The sequence below is a fragment of the Cyanistes caeruleus genome, chromosome Z (assembly GCF_971803275.1).
Source record: "Cyanistes caeruleus chromosome Z, bCyaCae1.hap1.1, whole genome shotgun sequence".
Taxonomy (NCBI): Eukaryota; Metazoa; Chordata; class Aves; order Passeriformes; family Paridae; genus Cyanistes; species Cyanistes caeruleus.
Window position 1 is genome coordinate 13,530,680 of NC_141732.1, and position 18,447 is coordinate 13,549,126.

The 18,447-nt window shown below is 44.0% G+C and overlaps 1 protein-coding gene across 1 annotated transcript in view; it reads right to left on the reverse strand.

Annotated features, from left to right (window-relative positions):
* Positions 1-18,447, reverse strand: part of LOC111940935 (uncharacterized) — a 91,997-nt gene that overhangs the window by 53,364 nt on the left and 20,186 nt on the right. Inside the window, exon 6 of the mRNA XM_086868703.1 lies at positions 829-1,010. Coding sequence (XP_086724829.1) covers positions 829-1,010 — 182 coding nt within the window. The remainder of the gene's footprint in view (positions 1-828; positions 1,011-18,447) is intronic.

The following is an 18,447-nucleotide window of genomic DNA, read 5'->3' on the forward strand; positions in this document are numbered from 1 at the left end:
GTTCAGAGATTTTGACACCCTACAGCTCATGCTACCTGTTTAATGAGCTTGATGTATTCATGGCAATCTTAGCCTACCCATGTGCATTACATTTCCTACAATTTTGTAGCTTTAATACATTTACCAACAAAACCCCTTCCTCCACAGCCACTGGCAGAGAACACTGACAGGGAACTGACAGAGAACACAATGTCACAAGCCATCCACTGCTCTTTTGTCCTTTTTTGAGGACAAACATCACTTGACAGAGCACAGCAAACTTTTTCACCTTTTTTTTTGATGCAACATTTAACTCCCTGAAGGTAACTCTACAAAGCACTGTACACAACAGAAGGCAATACCCTTCCAGAGCCTCCTCAAACTAAGTCAGCCACTTACTATTAGCCAAAATTCAGAGTTTGCCCTGCTCTACCTGTCCACTTCAAAAAAAAAAAAACAAAACAGCTCTATCTAAAAGTAGGCTTCTTCACAGCCTATATCCTGCCCCACCTTTATAAGAATCAGCTTTGAATAAAACCTGACTTGTGTTTCTGCTTGTTTTGAGAAGGACCTCAAGTCTTTTCCACAAATTCCTTTGTTTTTCACTACTACTTGAGTTAGGTGTTTACCACGGCAAACAGCCACAACACATTCCATCAAAGCCCCAAACCGTCATTACACACAAACTGCAACTTCATAAAGCTGTAATCTTCAGAACTATTCTACAGTATTTATCTATTTGGGGAATTTTTTTTCCCTTAAATCAGAAAAACCCCAACCACACACTTTGCACCAAAAAAACCTTCAGCCAACATCTCATGAAAGTTTCCATCTATTAATACATCATACCGGACAAGTCCTTTCTGTTTTCATTTTTTCTTCAATAAGGAATTCCATCTCAGCAAGGTATACTCTGCGGATGTTATCCCTCTCCACTGCAAATCTTTGTTGTTCCTCCTCCCACTGCCACTGAGCACTTTGAAACATTTTCTCAGTCTCTGCTGCTTTCTGCTGATATTTGTCGTTGAGTACTGTTGTTTACAAAAAAAAGTGAAAGAATAAAAGATAAATAGCACTGCGCATAAGCATGTTCTGAAAAAAAGGTATAATTACCATAAATTCTTCTGTGTATTGTTATATCGATATCCTGTGAAACACTTGAACATTAACACCTCCAGTTTCACTACAGAGAAACAATCACATTTTGTGTTCCTGTAGCATGTTTCACACAAGGACATAAAAATGATTTGGAGATTTTTATGAATTGAAGCTCTTCTCCTTTTGGAAAGTAATAAAAATTAAACTCTTTCAAGTGGGGCCTCTACAGCATGGGGAAATTAATTGCATTTTTCTGCAACATTTGGCTAGCTTATTTCCAAATATCTATGTGATACTTTAGTTTATTCCAATTTATTTCAAGCTCAGTTTAAGTACCAATAAAGACACCTGCTGCATGAAAAAGACTCTAGGACAATGTAAGACAGGTTGGACTAATGAGAAAAGGCTTATCTTTTCTGGGGAAATTTACTGCTGCTCAAGAGATATAAATCTTCAGCCCAGGAACTGGGCTCTCCCAGTTTTACTAGGAACTTTGTTTCCTTTCACAAACTGGCTTTTGGGTCAAAATATTTTGTATTAGCTTTTTATGTTACTGAGTAAAACTAGCTATTGTGGCATTTATGTGATCACCATTTTCTAATAGATTTTTACTTCAAATTCATCCCAGTCTTCTGAAATTTCTTCCTAGCTGGAGAAGGGTGAAACAACCAGAAGAGCCATGTTGGGATAACAGAGTAAATCAGTGGACAAGATGATGGGTGTAATAAATATAGTTATGAATAAAAATTCGTAAAAGGTATAAATAAAATATATGTATGACTGCAATGACATAAAATACAACATGTAATGGGGGAAAAAGTCCTTCTCCGGATCTGGTCGTGATTTCCCTCCAAGAGGCAACAGATTGCAGCCAAACACCCTGATAACGATCACAAGCAGGCACATCAGCCCAGGAAGAATGGGCAGGACACGGGCCATCGAATGAACAAAAGAACGGGCCTGGACGAGATATCGCCGGACCTGAGCACCTCCACCCTGCCCGCCTGTGTTGGAGAAGTGGACAAAACTAGACAAAGGAAGAGGAGCCAGCCGAGATAAGCCATCGGCTCCAGGATGGGTCCCACCACTCCACCCTAATGGCCCGGACCAAAATGATATCAAAAAGACATCCTGGACCTCTTTACATATGAGGAGCCTCTGCCCAGCGTCTATTGACTCTATTCTCCGGTGCCAGGAAATCTATTCTTCGGACAATCAAGAACCTTTTAGCGAAGGGTGCCTGCTTGGAATTTGGCCTCGGGACATAAACTTCCTATAAAAACCCAGGCCAAGGGACTCTCAGGTGTGGATTTGGGAACACCTATACCTTGTGTATAGACGCTGTCCACCCAGCGCTGCGCTGCTCATTTTATTGTGGTTTTTCTCGCTGTTCGAATTTATTATTGTTTTATAATAAATTTCTCTTTTATTTAACCCGAAATTGCCTTTGCATTTATAACAGATTGGTGCCGTGACTCGGATCGGAGAACTTGCGGGAGAATCTCGCTGCCCAGGACGGGTACCCCCGCTGATTTTAGCGGCCTGGTGAGTCGAGAATCTCCGCAGCTCGTTCCGACATCCGAACCAAATTTAGGCTAAGGTAAAAACCACAATAAAAAGGAAAAAGGATCCAGAGAGCTTGGGAAGGCGCGGAGCCTTCGAGAAAACCGCGGCTTGGTAGCTCGTAAAAAGTCATCTGTGCACGAAGACACCCTCGCAGGAAAATAGCTGTAAGTATTGTGAGGTTGAGCTGGTGATTGGGCGATTGTGTGAGACGTGATCTGATCACGGAGCGAGTGTGGACTTCAAGATCGCGGTTCCATCCTCCCGCGAGGGAATTGGCCGGCCGAGAAGGAAGTGATTCGGTGTGAGAAAGGTCTCTCGTTACACGATTGTCAAAACCTGGGACGAAGGAGGTCCTGGGGGACCGATCACAGGAGGCTGAAAGGGGAAGAGGACGTCCTGTCGAGCTCGGGAATTAGTAAACCCTTTCAGTCAACGGACCTAGGCAAAGGTCCAAGAGAGAATCGAAGTGCTGAATACAAGAGACCCCAGTACAGCTAACAGAGCGGTGAGTATTAGCAAAAACTTTGATTCATCTGGTAAAGGCGGAACGAACACAACGCAGGAAAGGTAAGATATTTTTAATATAGGACAAAGAAAAAGTAAGATGCAGAAAAAGGGTAATGAAAAGTGTCCCTCCGAGAGAGAGAGAGGATCACTGGACATCACACCGGAAAGTCCCTTGGGATGGATGTTAAAAATATTGGAAAAATTGCCCTGAGAGAAAAAGAAATCTAAAGCAAAAATGATCTGGTATTGTGCCGAGGTCTGGGGAGGGCAAGAACTGAGAAACCACCTCACTTGGCCTGTGTTGGGCACATTTGAAAGGTGGACGTGTAACGAGTATATTTGCGAAGTATAGAGCAGAGAAAAAGTAAGCTACAAAGAAAGAGCACAGGGAAAAATCCCTCCGATCTGGAGGAGAGATCACCAGACATACCGCTGGAAAGTCCCTTGAAGTAGATGTTAAAACACTGGGAAGATTGTCCCCTGAGGGAAGAGAAATCGAAAGAAAAATTAATACATTATTGTATAGAAGTTTGGGGAAGACAGGAGTTGAGAAGTCACCTTATTTAGCCAGTGTTAGGCACATCTGAAAAATAGACTTGTAATGAGTTGTTCTCCTATGTGGAGAACAAAGACCCCTCGGACCCCGAGGAGAGGGAATATGCTAAGCTCTGGTTAAACGCCAGGGTAGGGCTGTTCCCAATGAAACAAAAAGAAAAATGTGAGTAGAAAACTGAATCCTGGGAACCCCTTGACCACTTACCTCCCCCGTATCATGGACCGGCTGGGCTGTCCTCCCCAGATCAAGTGGTGCCTTCAGCACCTTCGGGCCCCCGAGACCAACCCACTGAGATGCATGTCTCAAGCGGGAGACTCGGTGCCGGCAGCGATGCCGGCAGCCCTTCCCCTTTCCCCGCCTGCAAACACCATAACCCCAGGAGTTTCTTCAGAGGTTTCTCCGGCACAAGGCTGGGGACAGCTCTATCTGTCCTTGCCGGTCCGGCCGCCACAGCCGGGACCCTCACACTTAACTGAAGGGGTCCCTACCGGTAACTGGGTGGCAGGGGAGTTCCCACAATCAACAAAAGGAAAAACCCCCACAAACCTCAGTTCCCCTCCTGCAAGTAGAACTCGTTTGAAAGCAAAAAATGATGGGCAAGGAGGGGGGAGAGAGTAGTGAGAATGAGCACCGGTTGTTCCCACTCAGGGAAGTACCGACAGCCGCAGGAGTGATTGGATTTGTGAATGTTCCCCTTAACTCCGGGGATGTGCGAGCGTTTAAAAAGGAGATGGGGCGATTGTTAGACGATCCTTTGGTGTGGCTGAAAAGCTGGATAACTTTTTAGGAAGTAGTATTTACACATACGATAATCTTATGGCCATCCTGAGATCACCTGTTTAATCAAGAGGAAAGAGAAATGATTATGCAAGCTGGTATCAGAGACTGGGACCAACGCAGTCCACAGGGGACACCAGGTGACCAGAAATGGCCTAGCGTGAGCCCGAGCTGGAATGCCCAGACGGAGGAGGGCAGGCAGAGCATGATGGATTTAAGAAACATGATTGTTCAGGGAATAAGAGAGGCAGTTCCCCGAGGTCAAAACATTAGTAAAGTGTTTGGGGAATGCCAAGGGAAGGAGGAATCGCCCACGGAATGGGTAGAGAGGTTGCGGCGAAGTTTTCAGATCTACTCTGGAACTGACCCGAACTCTCCCATGGGGGAGGTCTTACTAAAAACACAATTTGTTGCCAAATCCTGGGAAGACATTAGGAGGAAATTAGAAAAGATTGACGAGTGGCAAGATAAAAGCCTCCAAGAGCTTCTGAGGGAAGCTCAAAAAGTATATATGAGAAGGGAGGATGAAAAACAGAGACTGTAAGCTAAGGTTTTGGTAGCTGCGGTCAAAGAAGTCCAAAAGCAAGAACAAACACAAGGTAAGTTTAAAACACTACCTAGAAAACAGAAAAGCACTCACAAGGCAGCCCCTACCCCACGGAGAGAGCTCCCCGAATGTTACTACTGTAAGAAAGTAAGACACATTCAGCGGGATTGCAGGCAAAGAATAAAAAAAAAATGAAAAGATTTTTCAAGAAGATTAGGGCTGTCAGGCTCTTTAATTTGGGGACAAGAACATCCAAGGAGCCCTTGATAAAATTAAAAGTGAGTCCCCAACGGCAGGAAGTAAGCTTTTTAGTGGACACTGGAACAGAGAGAAGTACTCTGCAGAAATTGCCAGAGGGGTGTGTGACAAGCAAGGAAAGAGTTTTTGTAATTAGAACCAAGGGGGATCCTTTCAAAGTATCTGTAATAGAGAATGTAGAAATAGAATCGGAAAATAAAATTTGTTTAGGAAATTTATTGCTTGTAGAAGAAGCAGATTATAATTTATTAAGAAGAGACATGATTGTTGCATTAAGAATTAATATCATTGTTAAAAACTCTGAATTAGTAGTAAAAATATTCAAACTGACTCCCAAAGACGAAGAAGAAAGTAATGGCACTCAAAAAGGGAGATAAAGAAATTAAATATCAAGCCTATTAAAATAGAAATCGAGGACCCTGAAGACCCTATAAAGATCAAACAATACCCCATCCCGATGGAAGGGAGAAGGGGATTGAAACAAGTAATTGACGACCTCCTTAAAGGGGGTACCCTGGAACCCTGTATGTCTCAGCATAACACCCCCATCCTGGCTGTAAGAAAAACAGATGGCAGCTTCCGATTGGTTCAGGACCTCAGAGCTGTAAATGTTAGAACCCGAACCAGATTCCCGGTGGTGGCCAGTCCTTACACTTTACTGAACAGGCTCTCACCTGAAGATGTATGGTATAGTGTAATCGATTTAAAAGATGCTTTTGGACTTGCCCTCTAGATGAAAAGAGTAAAAATTATTTCGCCTTTCAGTGGGAAGACCCAGACACAAACCGAAAACAACAACTAAGGTGGACGGTCCTCCCTCAGGGCTCTGTGAAATCCCCGAACCTTTTCGGGCAGGCTTTGGAACAATTGCTAACGCAATTTGTTCCTGAGAGCGAGACAAAGCTCCTGCAGTATGTTGATGACCTATTGATAGCTGGAACAACTGATGAAAAAGTGAGGAAAACCACGATTGCTTTGTTAAACTTTTTGGGACAAAAAGAGTTGAAATCTCTTATCGAGTATCGAAAATCTTTCGAGTATCGAAATCCAAACTGCAATTCACAGAGCCTGAAATAAAATATCTTAGCCATTTGATATCTCAGGGAAAAAAGAAATTAGACCCTGAGAGGGTAGCCGGGATTCTTGCACTCCCTGCACCTAAAACAAAAAGACAAATTAGGCAATTTTTAAGGCTCTTGAGATATTGCAGGCAATAGATTGAAAGTTTCAGTGAAAGAGTAAAATTTTTGTATGAAAGATTAAACACCGATAGGTTGAAATAGACTGAGCAAAATGAATTTAATTTTCAGAAATTAAAGGATCCCCTCATAACTGCCCCCGTACTAACTTTACCGGATACTAATAAGAATCTCAGTTATTCGTAGATGTGAATAGACAAGCAGCACAAGGAGTTCTGACCCAAGAGTAGGCAGAAAAAAAGAAGCCCATAAGGTTTCTCTCAAAATTTTTAGACCCGGTTAGTCGGGGTTGGCCTACTTGTTTGCAAGCAATTGTGGCAGTGGCTTTATTAGTAAGAGAAGCAAAAAAAAAGGTAACTTTCGGAACTCCCTTGATAGTCTACATGATGTAAGAAATATCTTACAACAAAAAGCGGAAAAGTGGTTGACTGATTTGAGGCTTCTGAAATATAAAGCCATCTTAATCAGCTCGCCTGGTTTAGAATTAAGAACCACTACTGCGCAGAATCCTGTGCAGTTCCTGTTTGAGGAACCAACAGAGAAACTATTACACAATTGCATTGAAACTGTGGAATTGCAAACTAAAGTTAGACCAGATTTAGAAAATCAGGAGTTAGAAGGAGGATGTAATAAAGAATTGGATGAATAAAAATTCAAAAGAAAAGGTTTAAATAAAGTATATGTAATTATAAATGATGAAAATATGGAATGAGAAATCCTCCTCCAGGTCGAGGCAGAATTTCTCTTCCAAAGTTACAGATTACAAAAAAAACCCCCCCAGAGAACAAACCTCGGCAGGCACATCAACTCGGAGGAAAGAGCAGGACAAAGACCATCATAGAGACAAAAGAACTAGCCTGAAAGTCTACCTCCGGACCTAGGCAACGCCCGGCCGACTTCTGCCAGAGACAATCAAGCGAAACAAAAGGGACGAGCCTCAGAAAGATGGTCGTTGCTAGAATTGAACACCACACCCGCCAAACCTATGCTAGAGTAACTCAATCAAGAAGGACAAAGAGGAAACAACTCGTCCAAGATATCCATTGGCACAAGCCTGGATCCCTCGACTCTGCTGTGATGAAATATGTTAAAATACATACAGAATCACTTTGCATTTGAAGAGACTCTGCCCGGACACTTACTGACTCAATCTTCTAGGCCAGGAAATCCATTCACCTGACAATCAGGGACACTTGGTGAATGGAAACTGATTGGAATTCTAGCCTGGGGACACAAAATCCCTATAAAAACCCAGGCCAAAGAACCCTCGGACGTGGATTTGGGAACACCTATACCTTGCGTATAGACCCTGTCCACCCAGCGCTGCGCTGTTCATTTATTGTGGTTTTTCCTCGCTGTTTTGCTGTTTTGTTAATTTATAATAAATTTATCTTTTTTATCCTTAATCTGCCGTTGCATTTATAACAGATTGGTGCCGTGACTCGGATCAGAAGAAACTGTGGGAGAATCTCGCTGTCCAGGGGGGTACCCCCGCTGATTTCAGTGGCCTGGGGAGCAGAGACCCTCCGCAGTTCGCTCCGATTGCCGAACCAAATTTAGGCTGAGGAAAAAACCATAATAAAGAGGAAACGGATCCAGAGAGCTCGGGAAGGCGAGGAGCCTTCGGGAAAGCCGCGGCTTGGTAGCTCATAAAAAGTCACACGTGCACGAAGACGTCCTTGCAGGAAATAGCTGTAAATACTGTAAGGTTGAGCGGGTGATCGGGCGAGTTTGTGAGAGACGTGACCTGGTCACGAAGCGAGTGTGGACTTCAAGGCCGCGTTTCCATCCTCCCGCGAGGGAATTGGCCGGCCGCGAAGGAAGCGATTCTGTGTGAAAAAGGGTCTCTCTTTCCTTACTTGTAAAGCCTGAGACTAAAGGGAGTCTCAGGGGACCGATCAAAAAGGGGGCTGAGAGAGGAAGGAACGTCCAGTTGAGCTCTGGAATTGGTAAACTCTCTCAGCCAAAAGATCTAGAAAGCCGGAGCACTGAGAAAACCCCGGTACAGCTAACCGAGAGGTAAGTATTAGCGCCACCTTGGACTTTCAGAAACGAGAAGGAAGACGAACACAACGCAGAGCAGGTAAGAATCGTAAGAAAAATGGGGCAGAGAAAAAGTAGAATACAAAAACTAAATAACGAGAAAGGCCCCTCGGAGGAACCAAAACAAATTTTAGACATCCCACCGGAGAGTCCTTTAGGGTGGATGTTGAAAAATTGGGAAAGTTGTCCCGAAAGACGAAGGAAATCCAAAGCAAAAATGATTTATTACTGTGCCGAGATTTGGGGAGGACAGGAATTAAGAAAGTGTCTCACTTGGCCAGTATTGGGGACATTTGATAGATGGACGTGCAGAGAATTACTCGCACATGTAGAGAAAAAGGTCTCTTCAGACGCTGAGGAGAAAGAATATGCCAAACTCTGGTTAAATACCAGAGTACGGCTGTTTCCAGTGAAACAAAAAAACAAACATAAGACAGAGACCTGGGAACCCCTGGATCACTTACCCCCTCCATACCGCGGGCCAGTAGAGCCTTCGGTGATGGATCAAGTAGTACCGTCAGCACCCGAGGGTTCCTTAGGGCAACTGGCAGGAGCACGCTCTCCTCAAATACCGGGAGTGGTGCCGGAAACCCTCACTACCCCCCCACCTGCAGAAAACCCAGCCACCGCACCCTCTCCAGAGTCGGTGTTGGCGCAAGGATGGGGCTTACCCCCTCCACAAATCCCGGTCCGGCCATCACAGCTGGGACCACCAAAAGTATCAGAAGAAAACCCTCTGAGTCACCTAGCTGCGTCAGACTTTCCGCAAGCAATGAGGGGAAAAACTCCCGCAAACTCCAGTTCCCCTCCTGCAAGCAGGACTCGGTGGAAATCAAAAATAGGGAATGGAGAATGGGGGGAGACAGAAAATGGGCATCGAATGTTCCCTCTCAGGGAAGTGCCGACCGCCCCCGGAATAATTGGATTTGTAAACGTACCCCTTAACTCAGGGGATGTACGAGCATTCAAGAAAGAAATGGGGCGGTTGCTGGATGACCCATTTGGGGTGGCCAAAAGGTTAGACGATTTTCTAGGAAGTAGTATCTACACCTATGAAGATCTCATGGCCATCCTGAGATCCCTGTTTAGCCAGGAGGAAAGAGAGATGATTAAGCAGGCAGGCATCAGAGATTGGGAAAAGCGTCACCCGCAGGGAACACCCGGTGACCAAAAGTGGCCGAGCGTGAGCCCGAGTTGGAGCGCCCAGACCGAGGAAGGAAGAAGAAGCATGATAGATTTAAGGAATATCATCGTGCAGGGAATAAGAGAGGCGGTCCCCAGGGGACAAAACATAAGCAAAGTATTTGGGGAATGTCAAGGAAAGGAAGAATCCCCCACCGAATGGTTAGAAAGGCTGCGGAGAAGTCTGCAGATTTACTCCGGGACTGATCCCAGCTCTCCGGTGGGGGAAGTCCTGCTTAAAACTCAATTTGTGGCTAAATCATGGGAGGATATTCAGAAAAAGCTTGAGAAAATTGATGGATGGCAGGAGAAGAATCTCCAAGAGCTTCTAAGGGAAGCTCAAAGGGTTTATATGAGGAGAGAAGACGAAAAACAGAAACTTCAAGCCAAAATATTAGTGGCTGCAGTAAAGGAAGTTCAAAAACAAGAACAGAAACAAGGTAAACCAATACCTAAGAAACAAAAAGGATATCAGAAGGAGGAAACTCCTCCTCGAAAGGATCCTCCAGAGTGTTTCTATTGTAAGAAAATAGGACACATGAAAAGGGATTGCAGGAAACGAATAAAAGATGAACAAATATTTAAGGAAGATTAGGGAAGTCTTGGGCTCTTTCAAATGGGGACAGTAACAGCAAAAGAGCCCTTGACAAAATTGAAGGTAGGTCCCCACCACCAGGAAATGAGTTTCCTGGTTGATACCGGGGCTGAAAGAAGCACCCTGCAGAAGTTACCTATAGGGTGTGAAACGAGTAAAGAAAAAGTAATTGTAATTGGCGCAAAGGGAGATCCATTTAAAGTCTCGGTAATCAAAGAGGTGGAAATCGAGTCAGAAAATAAGATATGTTTAGGGAATTTGTTGCTTGTGGAAGAAGCAGACTACAATCTATTAGGGAGAGATATGATCATAGCTTTAGGAATAAATATCGTTGTAAAAGATTCAGAATTAGTAGTAAAGATGTTACATTTGACTTCAAAAGATGAAAAGGAAATCGACCCCCGAGTATGGCACTCAAAAGGGGAAGTGGGGAAATTAGATATTACCCCCATCAAAATTGAAATTGAAAACCCAGAGAATCCAATAAGGATCAGACAATACCCCATCCCAGCAGAAGGGAGGAAGGGTTTGAAATTAATAATTGACGAACTGCTCAAAGGAGGCACCCTCGAGCCCTGCATGTCCCCACATAACACCCCCATCCTGGCAGTAAAGAAAGCCGATGGGAACTTCCGATTGGTTCAGGACCTGAGAGCTGTAAATGCTAGAACCCGAACCAGGTTTCTGGTGGTAGCAAATCCTTACACTCTATTAAACAGACTCTCACCAGAGGATGTATGGTATAGTGTAATTGATTTAAAGGATGCATTCTGGACATGTCCTTTGGATGAAGGGAGTAGGAATTTTTTCACTTTCCAGTGGGAGGACCCAGATACCAATCGAAATCAGCAATTGCGGTGGACTGTCCTCCCACAAGGATTTGTCGAATCTCCGAACTTGTTCGGACAAGCCCTAGGGCAATTACTCACTCAATTCACTCCAGAGGAAGGGACAAAACTATTACAATATGTAGACGATTTGCTAATCGCCGGAATCACGGAGGAGCAGGTGAAAAAATGTACCATTTCCCTGCTGAATTTTCTGGGACAAAAAGGGTTGAAAGTATCTAAATCCAAGCTGCAATTCACAGAGCCCGAAGTAAAATATCTTGGACATTGGATATCGTAAGGGAAAAAGAAATTAGATCCCGAGAGGGTGGCGGGAATTCTTGAACTTCCTGCCCCACAAACCAAGAGACAAATTAGGCAATTTTTAGGGCTCATGGGATATTGCAGACAGTGGATTGAAGGATACAGCGGGAAAGTGAAATTTCTGTACGAAAGACTAAATACAGATTGATTGAAATGGACAGGGCAAGACGAAACTAAATTTCAGGAACTAAAGAATGCCCTCGTCACTGCTCCAGTTCTAACATTACCCGACACAAATAAAGAATTTCAACTGTTTGTTGATATAAGTGGACAAACAGCACAGGGAGTTCTGACCCAGGAATGGGCAGAAAAGAAGAAACCCATAGGGTTTTTGTCCAAAATCCTAGATCCAGTCAGTCGGGGCTGGCCTACTTGCTTGCAAGCAATTGTGGCAGTAGCACTGTTGGTTGGGGAAGCAAAAAAAGTGACTTTTGGAGCTCCCCTGATAGTTTTCACCCCACATGATGTAAGAAACATCTTACAACAAAAAGCAGAGAAATGGTTGACTGATTCGAGGCTTCTGAAATATGAAGCCATGTTAATTAGCTCGCCAGGACTGGAATTAAGAACCACCTCTGCACAAAACCCTGCACAATTTTTGTATGGGGAACCGACAGGAAAGCTACTTCATAATTGTATTGAGACAGTAGAATTACAGACTAAAGTAAGACCCGATCTGGAGGATCAGGAATTGGAAGGAGGAGAAAAATGGTTCATCGAGGGCTCCTCAAGAATGATAGAAGGGAAACGTAAATCAGGATATGCCATCATAAATGGCATGACAGGACAGACTGTAGAATCAGGTCCCCTAAAGGCAAATTGGTCAGCACAGGCGTGTGAACTCTTTGCTCTCCTAAGAGCCCTCAAAGGCTTGAAGGGAAAAAGGGGAACCATCTATACAGATTCGAGGTATGCATTTGGGATAGTGCATACTTTTGGGAAAATTTGGGAAGGAAGGGGTCTGATCAACACCAAAGGAAAAGGATTGATACACGAAGAAATAATTAAACAAATTTTAGAAGCGGTCAGAGAGCCACAGGAGATATCTGTGGTTCATGTAAAAGGACACCAGACCGGACGACAATTCCATACAAGGGGAAACAATTTAGCGGATAAAGAGGCAAAAAGAGCGGCATTGTTAACCGTAAGTATTTCTGAGCTAGCCCCAAGGGAACCTCCAGAGGTTTCAGTGCTTCCTTCGGAAAAGGAGCAAGAAGACTTCAAAAAGGTAGGTGGCCATTTCAAAGAGGGTAAATGGTGGTTACCTGACGGGAGGGAGCTGGTCCCAAAGGGAATAGCAAAAGGAATACTCAAAAGACTACATGCACAAACCCATTGGGGGACCAGGGCATTGGCGGAACAATTTCTAAAATTCTTCGGGTGTAAAGGAATCTTCGAGCTCGCAAAGCAAGAGGTACAAGGGTGTGTGATATGCCAAAAGGTAAATAGATCAAATTTGAGGCAAACTAATTGGGGAGGTCGGCCATTCTCATACCGACCATTTGAAAGAATTCAAGTGGATTTCACTGAATTACCAAAAATTGGTAGAAACAAATATTTGTTAGTTATAGTAGATAAATTGACACATTGGGTAGAGGCCTTTCCCAGAGCTAAGGCTACGGCCCAAACGGTGTCTAAAATTCTACTGGAAGAAATAATTCCTAGATATGGTATTGTAGACCATATTGACTCGGACCAGGGCACACATTTTACCTCAAAAATTATCAAACAGTTGTCCGATGCATTAGGGATCAGATGGCAATATCATACTCCCTGGCACCCTCAGAGCTCGGGGCAAGTAGAAAGGATGAATCAGACGTTAAAGTCGCAAATATCCAAATTGACAATTGAAACAAAAATGTCCTGGGTCAAATGTCTCCACTTGGCATTGCTGAATATCAGAACCATGCCGAACTCAGAGACAGGACTGTCCCCCTTTGAAATGCTGTATGGAATGCCATACAAGCATGGTATGCCAGTTGAACATCCTCAAATAGAGGATGTGCAACTCCAACCATATCTCATTTCTATAAATAAAAACTTACAGGAGTTAAGGAGAAGAGGATTGATTCCTCAGAGCAGCACGTTGGGATTTCCGATCCACCAAATTCAACCAGGGGACAAAGTATTGATCAAAGTGTGGAAAGAGCAACCCCTCAGTCCTCACTGGGAAGGACCATTCCTCGTCCTCCTGACTACAGACACCACGGTTCGCACAGCTGAAAAGGGCTGGACACACTCTTCCCGAGTGAAGAAAGTTTCGGTTCACGATCCCCCCGAGTGGAAAATTGTAACCCCTCCGGGAGAATTGAAAATCAGGCTTCAGCGGAACAGCAAATGAACAGCGAAGAAAGGATAAGTTGTACCAATTTTGAATGTTATTGTTTTCCTTTTGTACATTTTAAGTGTGCATATTGTAAACAAACTTGGGTGACTCATTGTTTAGGGGGGCAAAAACCAAGAGGTTTGTGTGCCGCGTGTTACCAAGAGGAATTAGAACAGACCAACCTTTTTCTAGCACTTGCTACCCGGGTGGGTATCTTGGAACTCGACTCTCCGGAGTGGTTCCGATTTTTCCAGAAGGGATTGCGAGGTCATTTGGACTGTAAGGCGGAACCTCTAATAATAGAGTGCCGCCGAAACGTAAAGGTACCGTGCAGGAGCGGCACGATCAAGGCATCTCGGTGGGCAACCTTTAAAAGGAGGTTTGCCATCAGGACGTCAAGGGCCCCTGAAGACAGTCCTTGCTGCCGAGAAGATGGTTATCCCCGCCGTATGTTCTTGTACGGGAGGAGGGAATGGCAGAGGGATGCGATTGTGGGGAATCCTGACGATCCTGAACCTAGCCATGTGCTGGGCCGAGGGGATGGACCCCGAGGCGCCTCCAGGGATGACCTCCCTGGGGAAGTGTGAGCAGTGCCAAACTGCCACAGGAACCGAGCGATTGATCACTTGCCCTCCGGAATTGCATGCAGGGGAATGCTGGGCCAATGATACCCAAATGGACCTGTGTAAATTAGAAAAGAAAATTTGGTGCTCCACCCCGGGGATAAGTACTGGAAAAGGGCGATCACATATCGCAGAGGGAAGAGAGGTCCAAGCGACCCACCTACGAAATAAAAGAGAAATAGGAGGGGTTTCCCCAATCTCGGTCTGCGGGCAGTGTAATAAAACTGTCTGGATTGGAGGAAAGAAACAGTCAACGTTCATTGCGTATCACAGAGTCAACCCCTTGTGTTATAATAAAGCAAACTTAAAATATTGTACCATGGGAGGGAAATTGTACTGGGAAGGGAGGAACCTGAAACACGAACGGAAGTGTCATTCAGTAATGAACCTATAGTTTTGGATTTACTGAAAAATGACGATGACAGGGTGTGTCTACAGTTTGATCAGGTGATCTGTTTTGCAAAGGATGAGGATGGTTCAGACCCTGAAAATAAAATAAAACAATTGACTCTTGAACTAAAAAGACAGGAGATGGAAAACAAAAGAAAAAGACTAGAACAAGAGAGGTTAAACTCTCTCAGTGAGCAATATGAGCAATTAGAAAAACAATACGATAATTGGAAGTCACCTAGCCCCAATCAGAATCTATTTATAGATCTGATGCAAGAAATAGCCACTGAATTAGGATTAACCAATTGTTGGATATGTGGCGGCCTGAAATCAGCCGAAAGATGGCCATAGAAGGGAGAAGGATTAACCCCGGAACAATTACTTAAGTGGACAGGATTGAAATTATCTAAAACAACCCGGAGACCAGAGGGGTGGGTGATTGACAAAAGAATCATTGGAACATTTTGCATCAGTCGGGAAGGAAGGGAATTCACCGAGCTAGTTGGTTACACCCCGTGTGTAAAAACTCTCTCGGTAAATTCAGATAAAAAGACAAAAATCTGGCAGCCAGAATCACCCGAGGGCTATTGGAGCCAATCTCGGGAAAATAATTGCGAATGGGTAGATTTAATTGGTTTATGCTGGAACAAACAGGACGGGGCGAATCCCTTCCATGCCTTTCGCGGCCTGAGGGAATATTGGGAGGACCCGGCAAAACTTAACAGAGATTGGAAGGCACCGGATGGGATTTACTGGATATGCGGAAAGAAAGCATACAGTGAATTACCCAGAAATTGGAAAGGATCATGCACACTCGGAATAATTCGGCCTTTTTTCTTTACATTACCTAAAGATGAAAGTAGGTCTTTAGGTGCTCCCCTCTTTGAAACTCTAGCCCGACAAAAGAGGGAATTGAAACGGGAGCTACCAATAGCCGGGGGTAACCACAAATGGAAAGGGGAGGAATGGCCCGCCGAAAGGATCATACAATATTATGGACCGGCAACATGGGCAAATGATGGCAGTTGGGGATACAGGACCCCAATCTACCTCCTCAATCGGCTTATTAGGTTACAGGCTGTGGTAGAAGTAGTTTCAAATCACACTTCAGAAGCCCTAGAACTCCTAGCAAAACAACATTCCCAGATGAGAGCTTTTGTATACCAAAATAGACTAGCTCTCGACTATTTGCTAGCTGAGGAGGGAGGAGTGTGTGGTAGATATAACGAGTCAGAGTGTTGCATGGAAATAGATGACTTCGGAGAAACTATAAAGGGTCTAGCTGCTGAAGTAAAGAAAGTAGCACATGTACCAGTCCAGAAATGGAATTCAATTTTACAAGCTTCTTGATGGGATCAAATTTTTGGACAAGGGGCATGGTGGAAAAAGCTAGTGTTCTTTATAGGATGTTCAATTGCCGGAGTCATCTTCCTACCCTGCCTAATTCCTTGTCTGATCAGACTGATACATTCTGTCGTTCATGGAATGCAGATTACCTCTCTCCCAATAGACCCAGAAAAGGCACAAGGAAATACTGCCCTTCTTTCTAAAATCATGACGTTAGAAGAAGAGAAAGAAAATAGAAATGCAGTTAAAGCGTTGAGAGAATTTGAAAACAAACATATGTTATCCCCAGAAAATGTAGAAGAGTCAGACAAAGAGGAAAACGACATTATCTAAATCTGTATTCCTCTGAAAAATGTACACAGACACGAATTTTTAATGTGGTCAAATTATTAGGTGGGGGACTGTAATAAAGAATTGGATGAATAAAAATTCGAAAGAAAAGGTTTAAATAAAGTATATGTAATTATAAATGATGAAAATATGGAATGAGAAATCCTCCTCCAGGTCGAGGCAGAATTTCTCTTCCAAAGTTACAGATTACAAAAAAACCCCCCCAGAGAACAAACCTCGGCAGGCACATCAACTCGGAGGAAAGAACAGGACAAAGACCATCATAGAGACAAAAGAGCTAGCCTGAAAGTCTACCTCCGGACCTAGGCAACGCCCGGCCGACTTCTGCCGGAGACAATCAAGCGAAACAAAAGGGACGAGCCTCAGGAAGATGGTCGTTGCTAGAATTGAACACCACACCCGCCAAACCTATGCTAGAGTAACTCAATCAAGAAGGACAAAAAGGAAACAACTCCTCCAAGATATCCATCGGCACAAGCCCGGATCCCTCGATTCTGCTGTGATGAAATATGTTAAAATACATACAGAATCACTTTGCATTTGAGGAGACTCTGCCCGGACACTTACTGACTCAATCTTCTAGGCCAGGAAATCCATTCACCTGACAATCAGGGACACTTGGTGAATGGAAACTGATTGGAATTCTAGCCTGGGGACATAAAATCCCTATAAAAACCCAGGCCAAAGAACCCTCAGACGTGGATTTGGGAACACCTATACCTTGCATATAGACCCTGTCCACCCAGCGCTGTGCTGTTCATTTATTGTGGTTTTTCCTCGCTGTTTTGCTGTTTTGTTAATTTATAATAAATTTATCTTTTTTATCCTTAATCTGCCGTTGCATTTATAACAGAGGAGAAAAGTAGTTTATAGATGGATCCTCGAAAGTTGTTGAGAGAAAAAGAAAGTCAGGATATGCTATAGTGAATGGCATATCAGGAAGCATTGTGAAATCAGGCCCCCTAAAAGCAAGCTGGTCTGCACAAGCTTGTGAGCTTTATGCTTTCCTGAGAGCCCTCCAGGGGTTGAAAGGAAAGAGTGGGATCATCTATACCAATTCACGGTATGCTTTTAAAGTAGTACATACTTTTAAGAAAATTTGAGAAAAAAGAAGTCTGATAAATATGAAAAGAAAAGAGTTAATCCATAGGGAAATCATTCGACAAATTCTACAGGCTGTCAGAGAACGGAAAGAAATATCAGTTGTCCATGTAAAAGGACACCAAACAGGATGGCAGTTCCACACCCGAGGTAACAACCTGGCAGACAAAGAGGCAAAACGAGCGGCTTTGTTAACCAATCTGCAGAAAAGAGGACTGATTCCCCAAAGCACAACACTGGGATTTGCCATATACCAAATGCAGCCTGGGGATAAAGTCCTGATCAAAGCTTAGAAGGAGCTACCCCTCAACCCTCACTGGGAAAGACCGTTTCTCGTCCTCCTGACCACAGACACAGCTGTCCGGACTGCAGAAAGGGGCTGGACACACTCATCTCGAGTGAAAAAAAAAACAAAAACGTAACGGATTACAACTCCTCCGAGTAGAAAGTCACCACACCTCCGGGAGAACTGAAAATCAAACTCCGGCGTCATCACAAATGACAAGTGATGACCAGATAAGTTGTATTAATCCTGATTATAATTGTTTTCCATTTATCCACTTCGAGTGTGCTTATTGTAAACAGATTTGGGTAGCCCACTGTTTAGGAGGGTACAAACCTAAAGGATTGTGCACAAAGTGTCTTAGAGAAAGAACAGGAGGAGACTAGCCGTTTCTTAACACTTGCCACCCGGGCGGGGTCCTTAGAACTAAACTCTCCTGAGTGGTTCCTATTGTTCCAAAAGGGGTTAAGAGGCCAGTTAGATTCCAAAGCCAAGGCTTTAGAAATCGAGTGCCGAAAAACAATTAAAGTTTAAAGTACTGTGTAGGACAGACCCAACTAAATCGTCT